Raw genomic sequence first — 21,946 nt, 5'->3', positions numbered from 1 at the left:
CACTCAACACTAACTGAAAACTATCATCTCTAACCACTGCTTACAAGCAAGATCAGTTCTTTCTCATCTTACCAACCCCTACCACAGAATCAAAACAGTGATGTAAACTTCTGTGTCACCTACTTTATTATTCAAGTCTTGTCATCTAAACAGTAACAAATACAACCAACACAAGGAGCCTCGAGTTATTTATTTATTTTATTTTACATTTGTTGACCGGGCTAGTCCAGCTGGATATATGTCCATTTTCAGTGGAGGCCCGGGGAGAAAAGCTCCAACGTAACTTACAAATAATTCACAGTAACAGTCAATACAAGGTACAAATTATTAATACATTGAGACAGAACATAAAATACTTGCAGAGAGGCATAGTCAAAGCAGGAAATTATTTAAACAGAGTTTAATAGACATTTGCTATACAGATTCTAAAATATAAGTATATAATATGGAAAAAGGAGAAAAAGAAAGTAATAATAAAAAAATTACAACACTTATAACTTTCCCCCCAAAAGTAGGGTATTTCTATTACTGCCGTCATGTGGATTGTATAGCAGATATCCTTTTGCCACCTTATGACTTACTCCAAGGTTATTCATTTCGTTTATTAGCCATCATGGACCACTATATCAAACTGAACCTTGAGATACACAGTGTTTTTTATTTTCTCAAAGTAGAATCTATTTACTACTGCTCTTGTGCTGGACTGTACAGCAAATTTTATTTCTAGTACAGCTTAATGACAAACTCTCTTTCCATGTAATTTGTTTAGTAGCTTATTATTGACCAGTGTGTCAAATACCTTGCCATATGCTAGGTATGCCATTTCATAGTTTTCTCTGGATCCAATATCTTGCGTCTGATAAAGGGTTTCATTTTGTCCAACAACATGAGTAGCTGCTGCACAGCAAAACTTATTTTGGTCCAATATAAGGCACGATAATATTTCTGTTTAATACGCAAGTTATGTTTTACTTTCTCTGCTTGACTTTACACTACGTCTCTGAAGTGGAACCTCAGCTTCCCTTATGCAGTCTACAGGCATCCATCACCCTTTTATGAAGCATACAAAATACCAGAGATGTTAGTCTACCATCATTTCTTGGAGCAAACAGATTTTTTATGAAGTTCAAAGTGTTGAACTTCTGTCACACAGGGAGGTCAAAGGGGCCAAGGCAAGGATGGAAAAAGATCCTGCAAAAATAAACGACAGAAGATGCCTTAGAACAAGAGGAAAGATGGATAGCAATATAACAGATGAACAAACTACTGAATGAATGTAATTTGAATTCAAGGAAGAATGAGAAAAGAAATAGTGAACAACTTACTGGCCTCCATCTTCATTACAAAAAGGTAACAGTTTGCGCACCTGAAGTACAGGAAGAAAACACAACAGGTAGAATGATATGATGATGAGTGACTAGTGGAGGGTCGAAAAGGAATGAGTTATACTCGAGACAGGTAAGGAACAAGGGCTGGGTAGGTTATCTTCCGGGGCCCCTAAAATATAACCTGAGTGTCAAAAAAGTGCCTAACAGAACTGCTCAACAGATCTTTGGCCAATAGCAACCCTCTAGAGCATGAAGTGTATAAACATAACAAAAGCAAACCAGAAAACTATTAACCACTGAATCCAATTATAGCAGTACAAGATTGGGAATAAATGTGGCCGGAACAATCCGGTCAGATTTTTCAAAAAACACTACCTCAAGGCCATCAAATCATGTGTCTACAAACAGAAGAATCTTGTAAAAAAGACTAATCTAACTCTATGACTGGGTCAAAGTAAAGTAGATACATGGAAATTAGTTAATGCCAGACATCTGGACTTCAGCTTGGCCCCCATTGTGGCATTACAGAAAAGACTGGTAAATAAGGCGAAAGAGGTGGGACTGGAGACAAAATAGTCAAACGAAGTGAAAAAGCAGCTACAATGCAAGACACATTGAGTAGCAGTGAGGAGTCATGTGCTCTCCAATGTGTTCTTCATCAATATCACATAAGCATAAAAACCAGGATCAACTTCTTTGTGGAAAACAGGGGGAGCAGTACATGATGATGTGAGCAGCTTTGAAAACAATCCGAGGAAGCTATTAAGCCTAAGCTTAATGACTAGAGTTGTGGTTTGGCGATGAAAAATGCAGGATACTTGAGCAGGAAAAAAACTAAACCTGGGAAGGCACACAAGCTGTGGGAGCACAACATAAAGCCAAATAATTTGAAAAAGACTTTGGCAAAGCTATCAACAAAAACAACAATCCATTAAGAACATAGCAAAAAGGCAGCAGCCATGAACAAGAAGCCCTATTCTAAAACACTTGCCCTCTGTGTACGTGACTTACTCCAGGGTAAGCCTTCTTTACAGATGAGCTTTATACCACAGTAATTCAGTCAGAGTCTAAGTCTTTTGGAATCTGGCCCTCAAGGATGCTGCACTCTCTCTCTACCAGTCAAAGACTCCAGGAAAGGGGGCAATTCTCCTGCTTTTTAGGCCACTGTGAGGACTCATCTGGACCTCTCTTATCTAGATTTGATGACAATACACATAAAAGGAAACACAGGCCACTAAGATGATAAACATGGAGAAAACAGAAGAAATACAAGACAAAGATTATTATCCCATGAAAGCAGAAGGGCAGGGAGGGTAATGACTTGGCTCCATAAACCATAAAAGGAAACTGCAAAAAAATAAATAAACAAGTTCCAAGCTTAAGAGTTATACTTAGATTTGGTCATGATAAAGGATACTTCACTGAAACGGTTTGCATAAAAATGGAATGGATTTCTGGTCTGTGTAATACAAACTAGAATAAAGTAATCTTTTAAAATAGCATGAAGTAAGTGAAAGTGTGCATGTGTGTAGGGGAGGGTGAAAATGCTGCAGTTGCAACACTAATGTTCTGTCCTTCCTCACTGCCACAGCACTCTGGGACACCCCAGATGTGCACTTTGTTGAGTAAGACTCTCCAGATGAGGAGGCCTCATGTCCCTGAAACCCAATGACTGGAGAAGGGAGTGAACTAAGAGTGCTATCACACTACAAATGGCTGGTTAAGTAGCAGACTGCATGGAGCTCTAACCCCAATCTGCTGGCATTACCTGGACATACCATGGGAGTTGCTACAGGTGGTGCTCTGCCCCTGCAGTAATGCAACCCTCTGTTTTCACTGCTCTCATATTTTCAAAGTTACAGTGCATTCTCTGATCCTTTGGATTATTCAGTGGAGAACCAAGAAGCAGTACACTGCCCAGCAAGCCTTTCCAGTCACTTCCATAAGACTGGAACAAGCATGCACATCTTCTTCTTTTCTCCCTCTCTTAATTGTCCAGCTCCTCTTGTGCCTGAACTGCTAAAGGAGTTTGGGACTTCTGGGTAGTAGTCAAGGCTTTATCACTCTATGCTAACAGAGCTGGCCATCTCCTGCAGACCCTGGCATTTTTAAAAACAATAAACCAAAGAATTTCTGAGAATTCAGATCTTGTGTGTACAGCAACTCAGAGGGACTAAGGTTAGCAGTAATGTATGTTCTAGCATCAGCAGTCAGAAGTTTTAGTAATGTACTAGTATGGAAATATGTCCGTTTAGAAATGCAGCTTCCTGTGATAAAAGAAGTAGGGCAAATGGTTTTACCAGCCAAAAAGATGTAGAAACCAGTAGCCTGGGCAGAAACAGCACAGAGTGAACTTTTGACTACAGAATCTTACAGGAGAGCAAACTAACTCTTACATTCAAGCCTTCCAGTTAGTTTTGCATGCAGCTGAAATATTCTCTGGAGTAACTGTAATGTAAAAGTTATAGAATGCCATGACACATCTCCTAAACTGCATTACACAAGGCCAAAGTTTTATGCTGGACAACTACAGAAATCATGACAACTACTCACACACAAAAACAAAAAAATAGAGTCTAGGCAATGATATGCATTCACAAGAATGCCCTTAGAAATGCAACCTACCATAATAAGGATTCCCAGAAAACTTGCATTTCAAAAGGTGGAGCCACATAAGCCAGTAATGACCTGTTTGAGAACATAAACATGATAGGAATGGTCTTGTACTTCCCTTAGGAAGTCACTGATATCTGATCAACCAAAACTCACTTCAAGGTGAGATGCAAGAATTGGGGACAACAGTGTGGGCAGTAGTTTAGGATTGAAGATAACATTAAATAAACAAAAATAAATTTATTTTAGGCCCCCAATTTTGGAGCTTCCCTCACAGTTGTTATTGTATGTATGTATGTATATATCTATGAATGTATATATGTATGTGTGCATGTATGTAATGAGTTCAGCAGTTTGGAATTTCCCTTCAGAAACCTTACTATCTGTTTGTACATTTGTGCTTTTTTCTGGAATGGAACTGTAACAAAGACAAAATGTGAGTAAGCCGAGGGAGAGGAAATGAGGGCCATGCATATAAAATTTGACACTGCAGTAAACCAGAGTATTTTTACACTGAGCATTAATATGGTGTTCCTCAAAGAATCTTTTATGCATTTTTCTGCCCAAAGGGTTTCTAACGTATGAAAAAAATCACCCCGCAAGTCTTCAATGGAACCTGTGACAGCTACAGTTGTTCTTTCAGAATCAAGTGCTCACCAAATGCAGAAAGAACAAATTTTCTTCCACAGCTTTAATCATGTTGAGTACTTCGAATCACATGCTTGGATGCCAGTCTTTAAGGTTTATTTAAAGAAATTTCCTTGGATCAAAATAAAAAAATCTGGAGTTTAACCAACATTCTGATTTACAGACGAATGAGAAAATCTAGAATCAAATAAATCCATTCTACCCAAGGCATCTGAAAAGGTAAAATGACAAAGGAAATAAAGGGACAGCCCTTCCATTTATGCTGACAGCCATGGGATTACAATGCATATACCCATGTACACATTGCCCAAAAACACTAATCATGTTAGAGGATAGTTAGATGTCTATCAGATAAGAGTATGTAGTGAAGTATGGCATATACCACACTGCATCCCTAAAGAAGGTAAGGCCAAAGGCTTTTCTGCCAGACATTAATCATAGCCATGTTAGCATACACACATAAGCAGGCGCACACACCCGCACATGTGCACACAGTTAGATGCTGATTTTCTACACCTACAAAACACAGATCTTTACAATCTAAAACAGAACTTAAAATTGCATCTAATCAAGAGAAAAATATGATGTGCTGTACATACAGGAAAAATATGTACATACAGACACAAAGAATACTCATCTAAGTTTCAGCAGAGAAGTCAGGAATATTACAGCTTACCATCTTTAGTCTTGAAAGACTTCCCTCTGCTTTGCATCTGCTTTGCTGCTTCTTCAGTAAGGTAGCCAAAAACAACGGAGACATTAACACCAGCTTTCTCAAAGACATTGCCATTCTGAAGCACGCAACTAATTCCACCACCACCTGTTTAAACAAAAAAAAAAAAAAAACATTTCATAGGGTGATACAATGTACACATGAATTATCAGAATGTAATGGATTACATAACTTGCCCAAATTAAAAAAGATACAGTACAACAGGGTTGAGGTATTCTACACTACCACTAGGCAAAACCTGTAAGGCATAAGATTCTAAAGTGTTGGATGGTAAATAAAATATTCCAGCAGGAATGTATAACTCCCACTGCAGCTATCACAAGTCCTACTGAACAGCTAAATCCTCCTATCCTCAAAAAAAAGCTATTAAGCCCAATTCACTACAACCTTAATAGCCAAATGTGATGGACTTCATCTTAACCAAGTAAACCATACATTGTGTATGCTTATAGTTTTACCTATATAGGAAAAAAAATCACAGATGTAACATGTAACCAGGTACTACTCCTCTGGACAAAAAACACACTCATACTGTATAACGTAATATTTTTACTATTATTGATGAACCTACCTTTGTGGCATCCATTGCCCGATACATGACTAAGGAAATTATTGGCTAGAATAGATGAATATTTGAACACTATTAAAAAAAAGTGTCTACAAATGCTGTGAGTAAGCATGCCATGGTGTATAAAGGTTTTAAAAATTCTTTTTAATGTTTTGGAATCACCACAAGGGTGAAGATTTACATTCAGTTTTAGAATACAAGGACCTGGTATGGTAAAGTAATTCTCCCCGTGTTTGAATGAGAGTTGTATACTGTATGTCTTAAAAGTTAAAGGAGATGAATGATTACTGCTTGGAGATAAAATTAGTGGGTGGGACTTTTCTAATGTTTAAGTTAGTGAAGTTTTGTAGTTTTGAATGAAGTCTAAAGTAAAACTCAAAATTGCTCAGCTGACAGAATGAGAAGGCTTACATGCCTATTTTTTATGTTTTTTTTTTTTAATTTAGTTTATTTTTAGCAAAGGTTCATGTTTGGTTTGCCTCTAGTTTGATTTTAAAAAGATAAAACAGACCCCAAAAAACTGTTATACTTGTGTATGACATACTACATTCTTTAAATTAAAAACATTTACCCATATGAACATAGTACCACTACTGCTACACACTTCATATGGTGCCTAAAAATTCTATGTTAAACAGACATTTATTTACTCACTTATGTAAAAAGGCCACCTATATTCTGCATAAGAAAAATAAAAGTAAAAATGTTACACTCTAATAGTGTCTAAATCACTAACGAGCGACTTTCATAAATTTTTTTTGTTTTCCTAGACAGTTTTCCTTGAAACAAGCAATAAGGTATGAGATCCAAAGGCGATTTAAATCTACAGTGAGCACCACATGTATAATAGCACCAGACATTTCCAAACTTTTATTCTTCCACCTTCAATGGATTTTAAAATGATTCCCTAATACTGTATGCATATCAGCATTTGAACAGTCAAGTGCTATGACACATTCTTCCACTTGTCTATACTTATGCATCTGGGCCTTTTTAATATAATCTTTGTAAACTTTTTATTAAACCACAGGCCAAATAAATTTAGTATCTCCTACACAATGCCACTTTGGGGTAAGGTGTATCGTTTCCATAGACTTTAATGTGGCACCTCCTCACATGTAAGGTGTTGTTGTGCCTTTTGGCTTTTCCCGGTTAGGGGTCGCCACAGCGGAACTCCGGTCCGCTAATGATTGGCAGTGGATTTTTACGTGCCGAGTTGCCAGCCCTGACGCACAACCTTCAACGAAGGCACGCCCATTCACGCATGTCTCCATACAGAAGACGCTCCAGCTGAGAATTGAACGGAACAACGTCTTACTGTAAGGCGACAACTCTACCGCAGCACCACCACCGCAATATGTACTGCCCATTAGAGTCTACAGATGTAACACACTCTTGTACTATTACTGATGTAGCTAAGGTTAAAGTTTACGGTTTTTCCTCAGTGATGTCAGCATATGGAAACTGCATTTCTCTCATTGAAATAAAAGAAAATGCTCCCTAATGAGCAGAGGTGCTGTTAGTCAGTTTCTGCACCACATGCTGTGGTGCAAAGGTAAGATCAAAAACATTAGAAAAATCATTTTAATAGCTTGTGCACTCATGAATTAATTCATAATTAAATCAAAAGATGCTTCAACAAAGAATTAGTTTAAGGGTGTGCACACTTATGCAACCAGCTTATTGTGCACTTTGTTTATATTTTTTACCCTAACAGGTTTGTTTGTTTTTCAATTAAATTGTACATGTTATAGGTCACATTAAAGGTGGGAAAAGTTTTGAAATGACCTATTGTGGTCTCATTTTTTATACCACAAAAACCTTGCATTTTAACAGGGGTGTGTAAACTTTTTATATCCACTGTATGTGATTTTAATTATAAAGGCCCCTTGAACACAACTTTCTTCTGTTTCCAGGTTTTCCTGTAAAAGGAATTAAGTGAACACCCCTCACTCATACATCAATTAAGTGGGGGCAAACAAAAATACACTGAGTATGACACTTTTCGTAAACAAAAACACATTCAGTGCAACTATGTGCAGAAGGTTAAGATTCTTCCAAAGAATGTGGGACTCCAATTAAATGATCCACTAGCAAACAGAAAAAAAAATCATGATAAACAATACAGTAGTTCTCGCCTTTACTGTCATGGATTTTCAGTGGGGAGGGAAGTTAATACAAATGGGGATCTAAACTTTTGCATTTATCAAGGCTTGGAAAATATTGCACCATTTAATCCTTAATTTACAGGATAAGCCTACTAAGCAAATATATGCATGCTGTGACATGAAAAATACAATGTAGTCACAGCAACCTAAAGGTAACGGTGTTAGTGTCCATAATTCAGCAAGTTACTGTCATTATTCCAGGAAAAACACAAGGCTGACTGTTCTAGCCCAACTCTAGGCATATGGATTCACAAACTAATACAGACAACATTCAACATGAAAACTTTACTCTTAAGTTTTCTGATCTTCAAGTAAGAAAAATGAATGAAGGCCCAAAAAACTGATGGCACTTTTTAGGCATGATTATTTATTTCCAATCTCATAAGAGTTCATGCACAGAATTAAATGAACATGCCAGATTATTAAAATTTTCTGTGAATTTATCATTTCAAAACAAGTTTTTTCGGCTGGAGTGCCTTCTGTGTGGAGTCTGCATGTCCTCCCCACGGTTGAGTGAACGTTAAAGACATGAGGTAGCCCTGACGCACAACCTTCAACGAAGGCACGCCCATTCACGCATGTCTCCATACAGAAGACGCTCCAGCTGAGAATTGAACGGAACAACGTCTTACTGTAAGGCGACAACGCTACCGCAGCACCACCACCGCAATATGTACTGCCCATTAAAGTCTACAGATGTAACACACTCTTGTACTATTACTGATGTAGCTAAGGTTAAAGTTTACGGTTTTTCCTCAGTGATGTCAGCATATGGAAACTGCATTTCTCTCATTGAAATAAAAGAAAATGCTCCCTAATGAGCAGAGGTGCTGTTAGTCAGTTTCTGCACCACATGCTGTGGTGCAAAGGTAAGATCAAAAACATTAGAAAAATCATTTTAATAGCTTGTGCACTCATGAATTAATTCATAATTAAATCAAAAGATGCTTCAACAAAGAATTAGTTTAAGGGTGTGCACACTTATGCAACCAGCTTATTGTGCACTTTGTTTATATTTTTTACCCTAACAGGTTTGTTTGTTTTTCAATTAAATTGTACATGTTATAGGTCACATTAAAGGTGGGAAAAGTTTTGAAATGACCTATTGTGGTCTCATTTTTTATACCACAAAAACCTTGCATATTAACAGGGGTGTGTAAACTTTTTATATCCACTGTATGTGATTTTAATTATAAAGGCCCCTTGAACACAACTTTCTTCTGTTTCCAGGTTTTCCTGTAAAAGGAATTAAGTGAACACCCCTCACTCATACATCAATTAAGTGGGGGCAAACAAAAATACATTGAGTATGACACTTTTCGTAAACAAAAACACATTCAGTTCAACTATGTGCAGAAGGTTAAGATTCTTCCAAAGAATGTGGGACTCCAATTAAATGATCCACTAGCAAACAGAAAAAAAAATCATGATAAACAATACAGTAGTTCTCGCCTTTACTGTCATGGATTTTCAGTGGGGAGGGAAGTTAATACAAATGGGGATCTAAAGTTTTGCATTTATCAAGGCTTGGAAAGTATTGCACCATTTAATCCTTAATTTACAGGATAAGCCTACTAAGCAAATATATGCATGCTGTGACATGAAAAAACAATGTAGTCACAGCAACCTAAAGGTAACGGTGTTAGTGTCCATAATTCAGCAAGTTACTGTCTTTATTCCAGGGAAAACACAAGGCTGACTGTTCTAGCCCAACTCTAGGCATATGGATTCACAAACTAATACAGACAACATTCAACATGAAAACTTTACTCTTAAGTTTTCTGATCTTCAAGTAAGAAAAATGAATGAAGGCCCAAAAAACTGATGGCACTTTTTAGGCATGATTATTTATTTCCAATCTCATAAGAGTTCATGCACAGAATTAAATGAACATGCCAGATTATTAAAATTTTCTGTGAATTTATCATTTCAAAACAAGTTTTTTCGGCTGGAGTGCCTTCTGTGCGGAGTCTGCATGTCCTCCCCACGGTTGAGTGAACGTTAAAGACATGAGGTAGGTGTGTGTGTGTGTGTGTGTGTGTGTGTGTGTGTGTGTGTGTGTGTGTGTGTGTGTGTGTGTGTGTGTAGGCCTTCCTTCTTTGAAGGTTGGATGCCAGGCTGGCAACTTGACACCGTAAAAAATCCACTACCATTCATTAGCGGACCGGTGATCCGCTGTGGTGACCCCTAAAGCCAAAAGAAGAAGGCCGAACAAAACAGTTTTTATTTTAACATATTCAATTCTTTGTCACATGCAATAGACAAAAACAAAAAGTGACATCTAATTAATTCTTTCAGCCTTACTTTTCCCAGCATTACATTTTTGTTTACAATGCATTTAATACACTGCTTCCTTGGTATCCATATTCCTTAGTCTTCATCCATTTAAGAAAATACCTCTATCCATCTCACTTTCTCCATTTTTAATTATTCAAGACTGTAATATATCAACTCCTCAATAAGTGTCACATGCAAACAGAAATTAAACAAAAGTCATGTACTTACCAGAATAATAACACTAGATAATATGCCTATCCTCTAAGAAACCTACCCATCTTCCTCCTCCCTACCCGAGGATACATCTTGAGGAAGGTATTATGGTAGCCATATATACATATACATATATATTTATATTTATAAGGCCAGTTTTCAAAGTCCTGGCAAGGCTAGAAACATTAACAATTAGTTTTAACAACACAACTCTAAACTAAATATGCTACACCACATTACAATGAGAGAAACTGTTTACCAAAGTATGACCAACCTTATTTTGGTTTACTAACACAAAGTCGACAGTCTGCTTTCAATGAAAACATTTAAGTTCAATAAAAGTAACACAGTATGCAAGCTAAATGGTGCCATACAGCCATTTTCTCGCAAAACTGCACACAACCTTCCCCATGGTGATACAACATCAAAAGTAGCAAATTTTAATTACCAGGTTTATACACTGGCAGGAGTTAAGACTGCTGCCTAACTTTCATATTTTATAATGGATATCTTTACCTGTAGCACTTACAGGACACATTCCCTAGCTAAACCACATGGGTAGTCGCCTCATGGGAGTAGTAACCTAACTACCACAGCCTCAAAGGAAGACCATGGACTAGAAGTAATACCTCCCTTTTAATACTGCAGAGGTATTGACTGTAAACCAAGCAATTGTCACACTAATGTCATAAATGGGTGTAGGGTGAAAAAAAAAATAGTAAATGTAAAACTTGGTTTGGCAGAATTTACCCTAGGCATAGATATTAACTGTTTGCAATGCTTGACTAAAGTAGAAAGTCACAGAGAAAGACATCATTTAGTGACCTTTCTACCCTCTCTTAACTTAGCAAATGAAAAAAATGGTCATCTTTATGAACGAGCTTTGCGCAATACACATTGCTCTTAAAACCTGCCTGTGAATATCCACACAATAAAGGAGGATACATTCTTCCCGGCCAAGAATAACTATGGCAGAGACCAGAAGACGAACTGCATTGTTCTAAGGATGAAAATATCTTTTAAAACTCCTTGCACACCTTCAGTGGTATCAGGGCCATATCTTGATATACGTGGAATTTGCTAATGACATTCAATTGCACCTTAATCGGAGAATGTTTCAAAATAAAACACCATAAGTGCTAAGGCTGGCTCAAGCCTCTGATCATGTGTCTAAAATGAAAAGAACTGTCTTATATTTGTCCTCATAAAACCTTTTATTTAGAGAATGTACAACGATGAAAGCCACTCTGGACAGGATATGGTGATTACTGCAACAGGAAGTTGAGCAAATAGGGTACAAGTTATTGTATTTGTAAATCTGAGTGTAACTTGCCTGATGAATGGCCGAACGGGTTCCCCTTGACAGAAATCCTTACAGGCTGGCAAAGTGAGTAAGGCTGAAACAGGGAGTCATAATCGTCTGGTCCAGAAAATTGCTATAAGAATCATTTTGCCTTAATCTGATTTGAACACCTCAGTGATTAGGGAAAAGGAGGGAAGAATGTAAAGCAATCCCTAGGGCAATGGGTGAACTAGGACACACAGACTATGATGGAAGAGTATAAGAATGAAGCAGATGTTCTGCATGGCACTTGTTGGAGATGCAAGGAAGTTGTAAGGTAGATGACCCTCCCCACCCGCCACTTCTCAAACATGCAACTCACCACTGTGAATTTGAGGGACTTCATGTGAGACACCTGTCCATCAGCAAGTTGGCCTAGCTGAGATTTTATACTGCCAGAAGACAGTCAGCATTATCCAATGAAAAACTCTTACACATACATCTCAACTGTAAAGATTTTCGCAGAATGTCCAGATTGATTTTTGCCTCATTACATTTTTCATAAAATTATGGTTTTCTGGCAAACCATTGGCTAATCATTAAATATTGAAGCCAGAAACTAATGAAAGAAATATGAATTTCAGACTTCATATCCCTCAGAAAATTCATGCTAATACTAAACTGTTATTCTACTAATATTTTAAGTTTGTAAAAGCAATATTTAAAAATTGTCCCTATTTTTGGGCCTTTGTCCCCCCATTATTTATGGCTTTGTCCAGACTTTTTGCTCTAAGAGGTTGAGAGTTATGGAACAGCACACGCTTTCCAATTTGTTGCTATACAATATCACTGTGATATCATCTAAATGAATAACTATGACTCCCACTGGAAAACTGCATTGAAAGGACTGAAGTGAATACTGGACTGCATTCACTTCCAAGTGACTGATACGTAAACAAAACTTGGAAAAGGTATGTCTCTGTAACAGTATCTACCTGCTGAAGTGCCCACACAATCTTAGGGTAAATGCATCTGTGGTCAAAGGAAGGTGCCTGATAAAGATACAAACATTCTGTGGAAGTGTACACTATAGGAGGTACCTTTATCATGTTTTGCATAATCTGAATGAAAGACTAAATTAATTCAGATCGTTGGACCATTGCACTGAAGGATAGTGATGAAAAAGCAGGCATTATGGGAATATGGAAACGGAGGCTGACATCGGACTGACGACCTTCACACATATGAAGTTGGCAGAGCCTTGGAGGACAATGAAGTCACACTATTTGGAAGACTTGCTGAATCCTTTCCAAGAATGGATATTTCCAACAAGTTCTGGCATCTAAGAGCAACATAAGAGTGTAGGCTGAAGCACTGACTTTTCTAGATTAACAGAACCCATCAAGAAATAGAACAATGACAGTGGTTAATCTGTTTACCAAAAGAGGAAATATTTGGAGCTGGCAGCAATAAGTCAGTTGTATAGCCAAGTAAATACTTGGTGAAAAAATGACCATGCACTTCATAAGCACCCTAGGGAACATGGTGATTCCCAAAGGAAGTGCTTGGTACTGGTGATGACTGGCTGAAGGATGGAAGTGTAAAAATCTTCAGGACTGTGTGGTGATCTTGCAAGAAAAGTCACTTTTTATGGAAAAATAGGCATCCTTCAGATTCAAAACAGCAAATCTAGTCTCCTGACAGGCATTGACAGACTGACTGATGGCTAACCATGAGGAAGGACTTTTTGGAATATGCAGATTTAGGCCACTGGTATACACTGTAGGCCTATGTACCAGCTTTCTTTGACACCAAAGAATGTGGAATAATATCAAAGTTCTTGCTGATCATGTGGGACCTCATGTGGGACCTCCTGGGGGTCTCTTTTTTCTTCTGCCTGAAGATGGATAAAGGTTTATGTAAATGAATTATATAGTTACCGGTGAACATGTTCCATAACCTCGACTCCTAAGTCCATTTCCTTCATGCTGACACATGGAGAGAACCACTCCCCCAACTGCTTCTGAACAGTCAGGGGAAGAGTGAAGATCCCTGTAAACTGACCTTAGACTGTCTATTGCCATTTGCATACCACCAAAGACACTATCATGGAATAGGCAAGGAGGGCACCAAAATCCCAGGGGCATCCTGCTCTGGTCTGCTTCAAAAGCAACACTCAAAACTAGCTCCACTGCATCCATGCACAGAACAGTGTGGAGAGTGGAATTTTACACCCACAGCCTAAAAGGGTCTGTCTTTTCTCTTTCACAGCCTTCATCTGTTCACTTTGTTCAGAACCAAACCACAGGCTACCTTTGAATGGTGAGTCAGTGAAGGCTACCTTGATGCCACCGGCCTTAAATCAGTTTCTAAACAAAAGCTTTATTCTTCTTATTTTATTTGGAAACTGATTTAAGGCATCACTGGTAACTGATACTAGAAGGAAACGACACATGGTAATCTTCAAATCTACGAACAGACAGCATGTACCAAAAGTCCTTTTCTGGACTACTAATATCTTTATTTAGGTAATTACTGGGACAGGGGTATAAAAAATAATCACAAGTAAAGTCTGCAATGACCCATGCAGTCCCAAAACCATGGGGTAGGGGCAAATACTTAGTATCCACCTGTGCCGCACTCAACTGAAAAAAAAACAGCTGAAATCTAAGAGGAAGGCACTGGCAGAGTAAATGAAGATATGGCAACTTTATTTTGATCCTAGAAGACTCCCCTGTTCAGGTATCTACTAAAATTAAAGTCAGTAAGAGTCATGTGAGATTCACTACATTGCTCGGTAGTTTCTTTAAGTAAGGGCTTATACGCAGGAGCAGGTAGAGAGCTACATTTTCAACATTGGATAGTGGCATTTTGTTCCTCTGTTTTGACGGTTTAGTGAAGGACACATTTTCCCTCCAGTGTGCCCTGATTTTAGCACAAAAGCCATTTTTTAAAGGGACACAAGCTTTTTTTATTCCATGACAGAAACCTTTCTGACTCGGATCTAGTGTTAGAAATGAAAGAGGAAACAAGAAAGTAAGGATATCCAGATGAAGTAGCACTGAAATGGAAGAAAACTGAAAAGGAAGGCCTTGGTTACAAGGGAAGCCTCTAAGGCCTTTCTACAGTGATGCTTACTCATTAAATGACACAGACTGAACACTTAAAAGTGTTATGCTCCAGATGGTATCTTCCTGCTACAGGCACACTCTGCAGAAACCATGTGCTTAACAAGAAAGTGAGTCCAGGTCCGAAGGAACACAAAAGTATGAAAAAGCTTTGGTCTGTCAAATAACAACTTGAACACTACCAGTAATGTTGCATTGTGCGCAGTGGAGTGATGGAATGGTAGTGGTGCAAATAGGAGATGGCTTGAGAAGCAATGCAGCTCATAGCAGACATGTAATCATGGAAAACAAGCTGAAGATATTCTTGTCTGTATTCAGTTATCACTCCTCCACTTCTTCTTTCGGCTTTTTCCTGGTTAGGGGTCGCCACAGCAGATCACCTGTCCGCTCATGATTGGCAGTGGAGTTTTACGGTGTTGAGTTGCCAGCCCGGCACCCAACCTTCCACAGAAGGCACACACATGCATACACTCACACCTAGGGCCAATTTAGAGTGGCCAATCTACCTACAGCATGTCTTTGGGATGTGGGAGGAAACCCACGCGACCACAGGGAGGACATGTAGACTCCGCACAGAAGGCACCCCAGCTGAGAATCGAACCGGAGAACCTCTTGCTGTGAGGTGGCAATGCTAACCGCTGCACCACCGTGGCCGCCCTATTCAGTTATCACTCCTCACCAGTGCATATTTCACTTTTTAACATGTTTGCAAATATTCGCTGCAGTGTTTAATGCAAAGCAACATAGTCTTGACTGTCAAACAACTGCAATGCTACATAGAAATAAGTGATAGACAAATAAGCAAGATAAATACTTTATTTTGCAAGTCTGCAAATATAATTTAGTGCATGTTTTAAGGGAAGCAATACACAGCAACATGGCAGGAGTGCTTGACAACAGCTGTTCTGTGTAACCCAACAGCAAAAAGTAAAGGTCAAATATAAGCAAGAGTAGTTTGTGTCAGTGACGCACAGGAATAAAGCCCGGACTATAGCCCAGGTGACTAGAGTTCAAATAGAGGGTAAATCACTTGACATTGCAGGCAGAAATGATGGGTGTGCCCATCTGGTGGGGTACACAAATCCAGGGCACACACGAGGTCTGATTTCCCTGTTGGAGACCAAGGAAACAATCATATGGTGTTGGCTGAGGGTGGGTGAGGCTTTCAGCTAACATCAGATCCTTGTCAAAATGACAGGCAGTCCAATACTGATGTCTCTTTAACATGCCACCCTAAGAATATTACTGGGTGGGTGCAGGTTGTAGAGTAACAGGTAAAAACACTCAGATGGCAATAGTATGATGCTGCTCTGGGTGCTTTGATTTCCTTGTCCAAGCAAATCCAGGAAAGGTGTGAAGGTTTGGTACTTGGTGATCAAGGAGACGCACAAAAAGAAACGGATAGTTAGCAGCAGCACAGCCAAAAATAGCTCAAAAACAATAATATTTCACATTACTGTAGGAATATCAAATTGGAAGCAAACTCATTCAAAAGCTGTTTTGAGTTATCTCCTCTTCTCATGACTCATTGTCACCCTGGACTATTTATATGTACATAAGGGGTGCCCCATAAGGTGTGAGCAAGAAAGTGCAGTCCTGCTTCACAAAACTCTGTGATGTAACACTTCATAGGTAACTGACTTGAGAAGCAACACAGCAGAAATGTCACAACTGTTCAAACAGACAAGGCCATGCTACAGTATCTTATATGGCTAAAGCCATACAGTCTTAAGCAAGGCACTGTGTGTGCAAGGCAAGTGCATTAATATAGGCTCCAGATCATCTCAACGGAAGCAACATATGCTTTGCACAATTCTCCATAATTAAGGAAATTAGCAGGATCACTATATGCTTTCTAGATATCCCAGGATACCTTTAACATCACATTCTTCCTTCAACTTCATAATTACTTTGGATTCCAAAAGTACTGGCAGCTCAAGCTTGGTTTTATGATTGAAATCATTTAAATTTGCTCAAGTGACAGCCACAACTTTTATCCAAATTCAAAAGTAAAAACAAAAATCTCCAAGCTATGACCAAAAGCATGGCAGCCACAGAGATACAACACATATAAACAGAACATTCAGCCAAACAATCACGCAGGGAATGGTTTTCTGAAAGTCAAATTTGCCATTTTTTAACTTCAGCCTTTTCAACAAAGTGTTACTTCAGACAAGCTTCATTCACACAGATGAAGTTTAATCTTTAAGAATGCTACATTCGGGTATGTAGCCAATTCATATGTTTGACATGGTGGTTTTGTGAAATCTGACTGCCCATGTTGTAATATTACACTAGCGGTGCCATCTGAAAAGACTACAATTATACAAGACAATACTAAACAACAACAGAGACTGTTTTACTGAAAGCATAAAAGTCAAAGCTAGCCTCAATTAATACAGCTGTGCAGTATTAACTTTTATTATAGAATGGGTGACCTGTGGATCTCCTGCAAAGTCAGGGCTTGTAACACCCCTGGGCGGGCATTATTTACACAGTAACACATACCCTGTTGAGCATTATTATTATTTATAATTTACTGACATTTGTTGACCGGTAAAGTCCACTGCATCAGGAATCCATTTTCAGTGGAGGCCGGGGAGAAAAGCTCCACAATTAATACAGTCAAATAAAAATATAAACACTTGACAAAAAAATGTTTACAAGTGGAAATATGCAAAAATTAAAAAAATATATATTTTAAATTATTGCTCGCTTAAAATGTACAACTACTGATATAATTGGTATTGTACTCTCCCCCAACTTGCAGCAACCTCAGTTTGTTATAATAAACAGAGGATGCAGGGAAAGCTGATATTGCAACAAGAACATGAGGGGATTTGCCATTATGTAAAATACTTTTGTTTTGCTCTTTGCTCAGTGTTTTTTTAGCTGCAAACAGCATTCAATACATAATTCTGCAACTCACTGGATTTTAGAAAATATGCAGAAATAAACTACATCTAAAATGAAATCTGTTTTATAACTTTATAACCATCTCCATGTGATCAATACCCCACAATATAACACTTGTTTATTCCATCTTCAAGATCTCTGTAACTTGTAGCTACACCAAGTCTATACCCTTGTTTTCATTTCAGCATGTTAAGTCATCAGGTGAAATTTATCTTTGGTTTCATGCTTTTCAGTGAATTTGAAAAAAACAAAAAAAACAAAAACAGGGTAATCACTTCTCCCAAAATGGCAACCAAATTCTGTATAAAACACAGGGGTTATTTAACAAGACAGTCATTTTCTTTTCTGATGCAGAAGTTAGAACACTTTTGAAAACAGATTCCATTTCTACAACTGGCATGTAATTTAACATGCACTTCTTGGAGATATTAATATATAATGAGGGGGAATGCTGCTACAAAAATCACTCAGTATAAATTATCTCACACATAAACCACACTATGTCCAAACAGTGAAATAGAATAGGTCACTTTTGGTGCAAGATGAGGCACTAATGATTCATTATGGCATTAAGCTTGCTGTCAGGATTTATCCTGTCAAGTAACTAACAGAGCTCCAAGATCCACCATTCCCAGCCATATCAGTATACAGATGAAAAGATTCTTCCCTCCTGTTTGGATGCACCACACACAACAACAAATGCAACTTTTCTCCTATATGCAGCTGCATTCCTACGTGATCAAGCTTAATATACCCATGTCTTCCATTAGCAGCTATAATAGTTCCCCTTTTTCTGGCTTCTACTATATTACTTCTAAGAAGCCCCGTCATTTCCATCCCTTTATATGAATGGGTTGTCAACAATATACTGTGTTTATGCCCACCCCCGACATATACATAGTATTCCATTATTTGTATTGTTTGATCACTTTTCTTGCAAACAGATCTGTTCTGCCTCCAACTCAACTTTTCCTGTTTGCCCTCAGTGTAAAGCATCGCTCTCAACCTTCCATCTCCAAAATGAGGAACACTCGCCTTCATAATGTGGAACAAATTGTGTGTGTGTGTGTGTGTGGCTTCAACTAGGAAGGTCATAGGATGGTTAAAATATGCTGGTTTTACTTATAAAGAAGATCCTTTAATGAATTAATGTGATTAATTTCTATTTACCATAGATTTCACTTAAAAAATTCCTAACACTGAATGTGTGACAGACTCTTTCAATGTGGAACTTGGAGGAACTTCGAGGAACATGAACTTTTTAAGACCCCAAATGATGTACGTTCCTCATAATGAGGTACACTTGAGAAGTATGGTGTAAAGCCAGTCTTGCTTCTCCACATACCAGCCTTCTACTACGGCCACTAAATCCAGAGAATGCTGATTCATAAAGGCAATCAGTTCAAATAAATGCACACACGAACTATGGGAGCTAGTAATCCTTAACCCCCATTTTCTTGCAAGCTTGTCATTTCCATTAAACAATTTCAGTTTAATTAAAAAAAATCTGTCATTCTTGCTTCAGTGTCCCCAATTTCAGACATTCTCAGTGCATGGTGGGGGGGATTCAAGAATAGCTTCTTTATTTTATGGGTAGATGCAATGGACTGTAGCACACATTTTCAGATGTGACCTACTTACAATGACAAAGTAAAATCATTTAAAGGTACATCACACATTGGCATAAGGTAAAAATCTGAAATGCAACAGCTACACCAATGTGCATAGTACACCAATAAATGTGTTTAATATTACACTGTTAAATCGGTAATCAGTCTATACTACAAAATGCTAATTAATATTTTGTTCAGACTTGCATAACAATGCCACACATTAACAGCTGCTATGCTAGTGAAACAGACATTAACACTTGCATTTTGTTAATGTCAGAGGTGTTGGAAGGTTCCACCACTAAAGTATTTGCATTTGGCCTCCTTAAAAATATGACTACCTGAGAAATGAGCTTACTAAGACAGAGTAGCATCTATTTACAGAAAGTACTGTGTTCCAAAATTCTTTAGACTACAAACAGTGAATACTATCATCTCAGTAAGTAATTCGGGAATAGCCAATACCAAGAAAAATGATGATGTGGAGTGCAATGACCTAATGTTGGTCCAAAATTTCAATGATTTATCAGGGGTAAGGTTCCGCGGTGGTGGTGCTGCGGTAGCGTTGTCGCCTCACAGTAAGACGCTAACCGGTTCGACTCTCAGCTAGAATGTCTTCTGCGTGGAGACATGCATGAATGGGCGTACCTTCGTTGAAGGTTATGCGTTAGGGCTGGCAACTCAGCACATAAAAATCAACTGTCAATCATTAGCGGACCGGAGTTCCGCTGTGGCGACCTCTAACCGGGAAAAGCCGAAAGACACAACATTCAATATTCTAAAGGTGGGCCATTTACAAACTCTGGAAACTACAGACCCACAAGTCTCACTAGTCTTATATGTAAAGCTATGGAAAGAATTATCAAGGAGATGATCAATAGAGATATAGTAAACCTCCAGGCACTGGACCCAACCCAGTTTGGTTTTGTGAGGGGCAGATCATGCCTACTCAACTGGCGGACTTCTTCGAGAAGGTCACCAAAGCAATGGATGAGGACAAAGTTGTTCACACTGCCTACCTTGACATGGCTAAGGCATTTCACACAATGCCCTACTCTGGTATTGTTGACAAACTCAGAAGATTTGTACAAACCTGAATTTCACCTGGTGGACAGCCATCTGGCTCACAGACAGGACCCAGGAAGTTAGAATTGTGGAGTCCACCACTACAAAGAGGCCAGTCATAAGTGGAGTTCTTCAGGGATCAGTCCTTGGACCACTGCTTTTTGGCATTTACTTCTCAGAAGTCAAGGCCAACGTCAGTGGTCTCTGGTTGACTAAATCTGCAGATGATTGCAAGTTAGGAACTGTCATTGAATCTCACACTGACACAAATGTTCTCCAGGAGGGGCTGACACAGAAAAACAACTGGTGTCAGAGCCATGGACTAAAGCTAAATGCCATGAAATGCATAATAGTATCCTTTGGGAAGTCATCCATCCCTGGTAACTATTATACTGACAACACACCTCTTAGAGCTGACCCAGTAGTCAGGCACTTAGGGACACACGTAGATAGTATTCTAGCCTTTGATAATCACATGTCTACAGTGGTGAGCAAATCATTCTATGCTGCGCAACTTTTAAAAAAAGGTATGGCACCTAAGTCCAAGGAAGTCATTGTCCCACTGTATTAGGCATTCATCAGACCTATTACTGAGTACAATGCCCCCTTTCGTATGTACCTAACCAGGCATATGTAACAACTGGAACGTCCACAGAGGTTCCTCACTAAAAGAATACAGGGTGTAAGTAATATGTCTTATGCAGACTGCCTCAAGGCCCTATCCCGATATTCTTGTCTCCTACAGGCTTTTGAAGGAACATCTATGCCTGGCATACAGGGCATTGTCAGACCCCACTCTGATAGGACCTGCTGGAGAGATAGGTATGTACCCCAGAGACTACCCCAATCTATGTAACAGACTCCCCATCCATGTGAGGCAGAGTTCCTCCCTAATCCAATTCAAGTGCAACTTGGACAATAGGATGGCAAACTGGAAATTCATCCCTGGTTTGGCATCTATGCCTCTAATGGACACAGGTAACCAGTAAATGGCTCATCTCCCAGGCCCATGCTTACACTTACCAAGGGTATCAGAACTTGTCAGAGATTTGGGATGCATGGCTAGGCTTAAAAAACCCTTGTGGTTGTTAGCCTAGTAAACACCTATGAACTTATCATAATTTGTAGGTGAGTGTGCATTACAAGTCTGATGCAATATAGCACATTTGGAAGCATTTACATTTTTCTAATTTATAGCCATGGTGCTTTTTCCTGAGGAACTTGTCATGAACTTCCACATTTTTTGTACTGTTTGAATTAATTACATTTTTTGTGGTTGGATTTGCAAAAGTGGTATTAGATACAGATTGACAATCACAGCAGCACTCCTTTACCAAACTGGGATTGACTATCCTTATAGTGGGATGAAAACTTACACTGACAGGTTGCTTTGCTGA

At 38.7% G+C, this 21,946-nt stretch overlaps 1 protein-coding gene across 1 annotated transcript in view; it reads right to left on the bottom strand.

Moving 5' to 3' along the window:
- The window catches only part of CPOX (coproporphyrinogen oxidase), a 342,309-nt gene that overhangs the window by 280,189 nt on the left and 40,174 nt on the right, over positions 1-21,946 (bottom strand). Inside the window, exon 2 of the mRNA XM_044072354.1 lies at positions 5,266-5,409. Coding sequence (XP_043928289.1) covers positions 5,266-5,409 — 144 coding nt within the window. The remainder of the gene's footprint in view (positions 1-5,265; positions 5,410-21,946) is intronic.

Source organism: Protopterus annectens, chromosome 5.part0, assembly GCF_019279795.1.
Source record: "Protopterus annectens isolate FY-2018-M chromosome 5.part0, PAN1.0, whole genome shotgun sequence".
NCBI classification, from domain to species: Eukaryota; Metazoa; Chordata; order Ceratodontiformes; family Protopteridae; genus Protopterus; species Protopterus annectens.
This window is presented reverse-complemented; position numbering and strand designations above follow the sequence as displayed.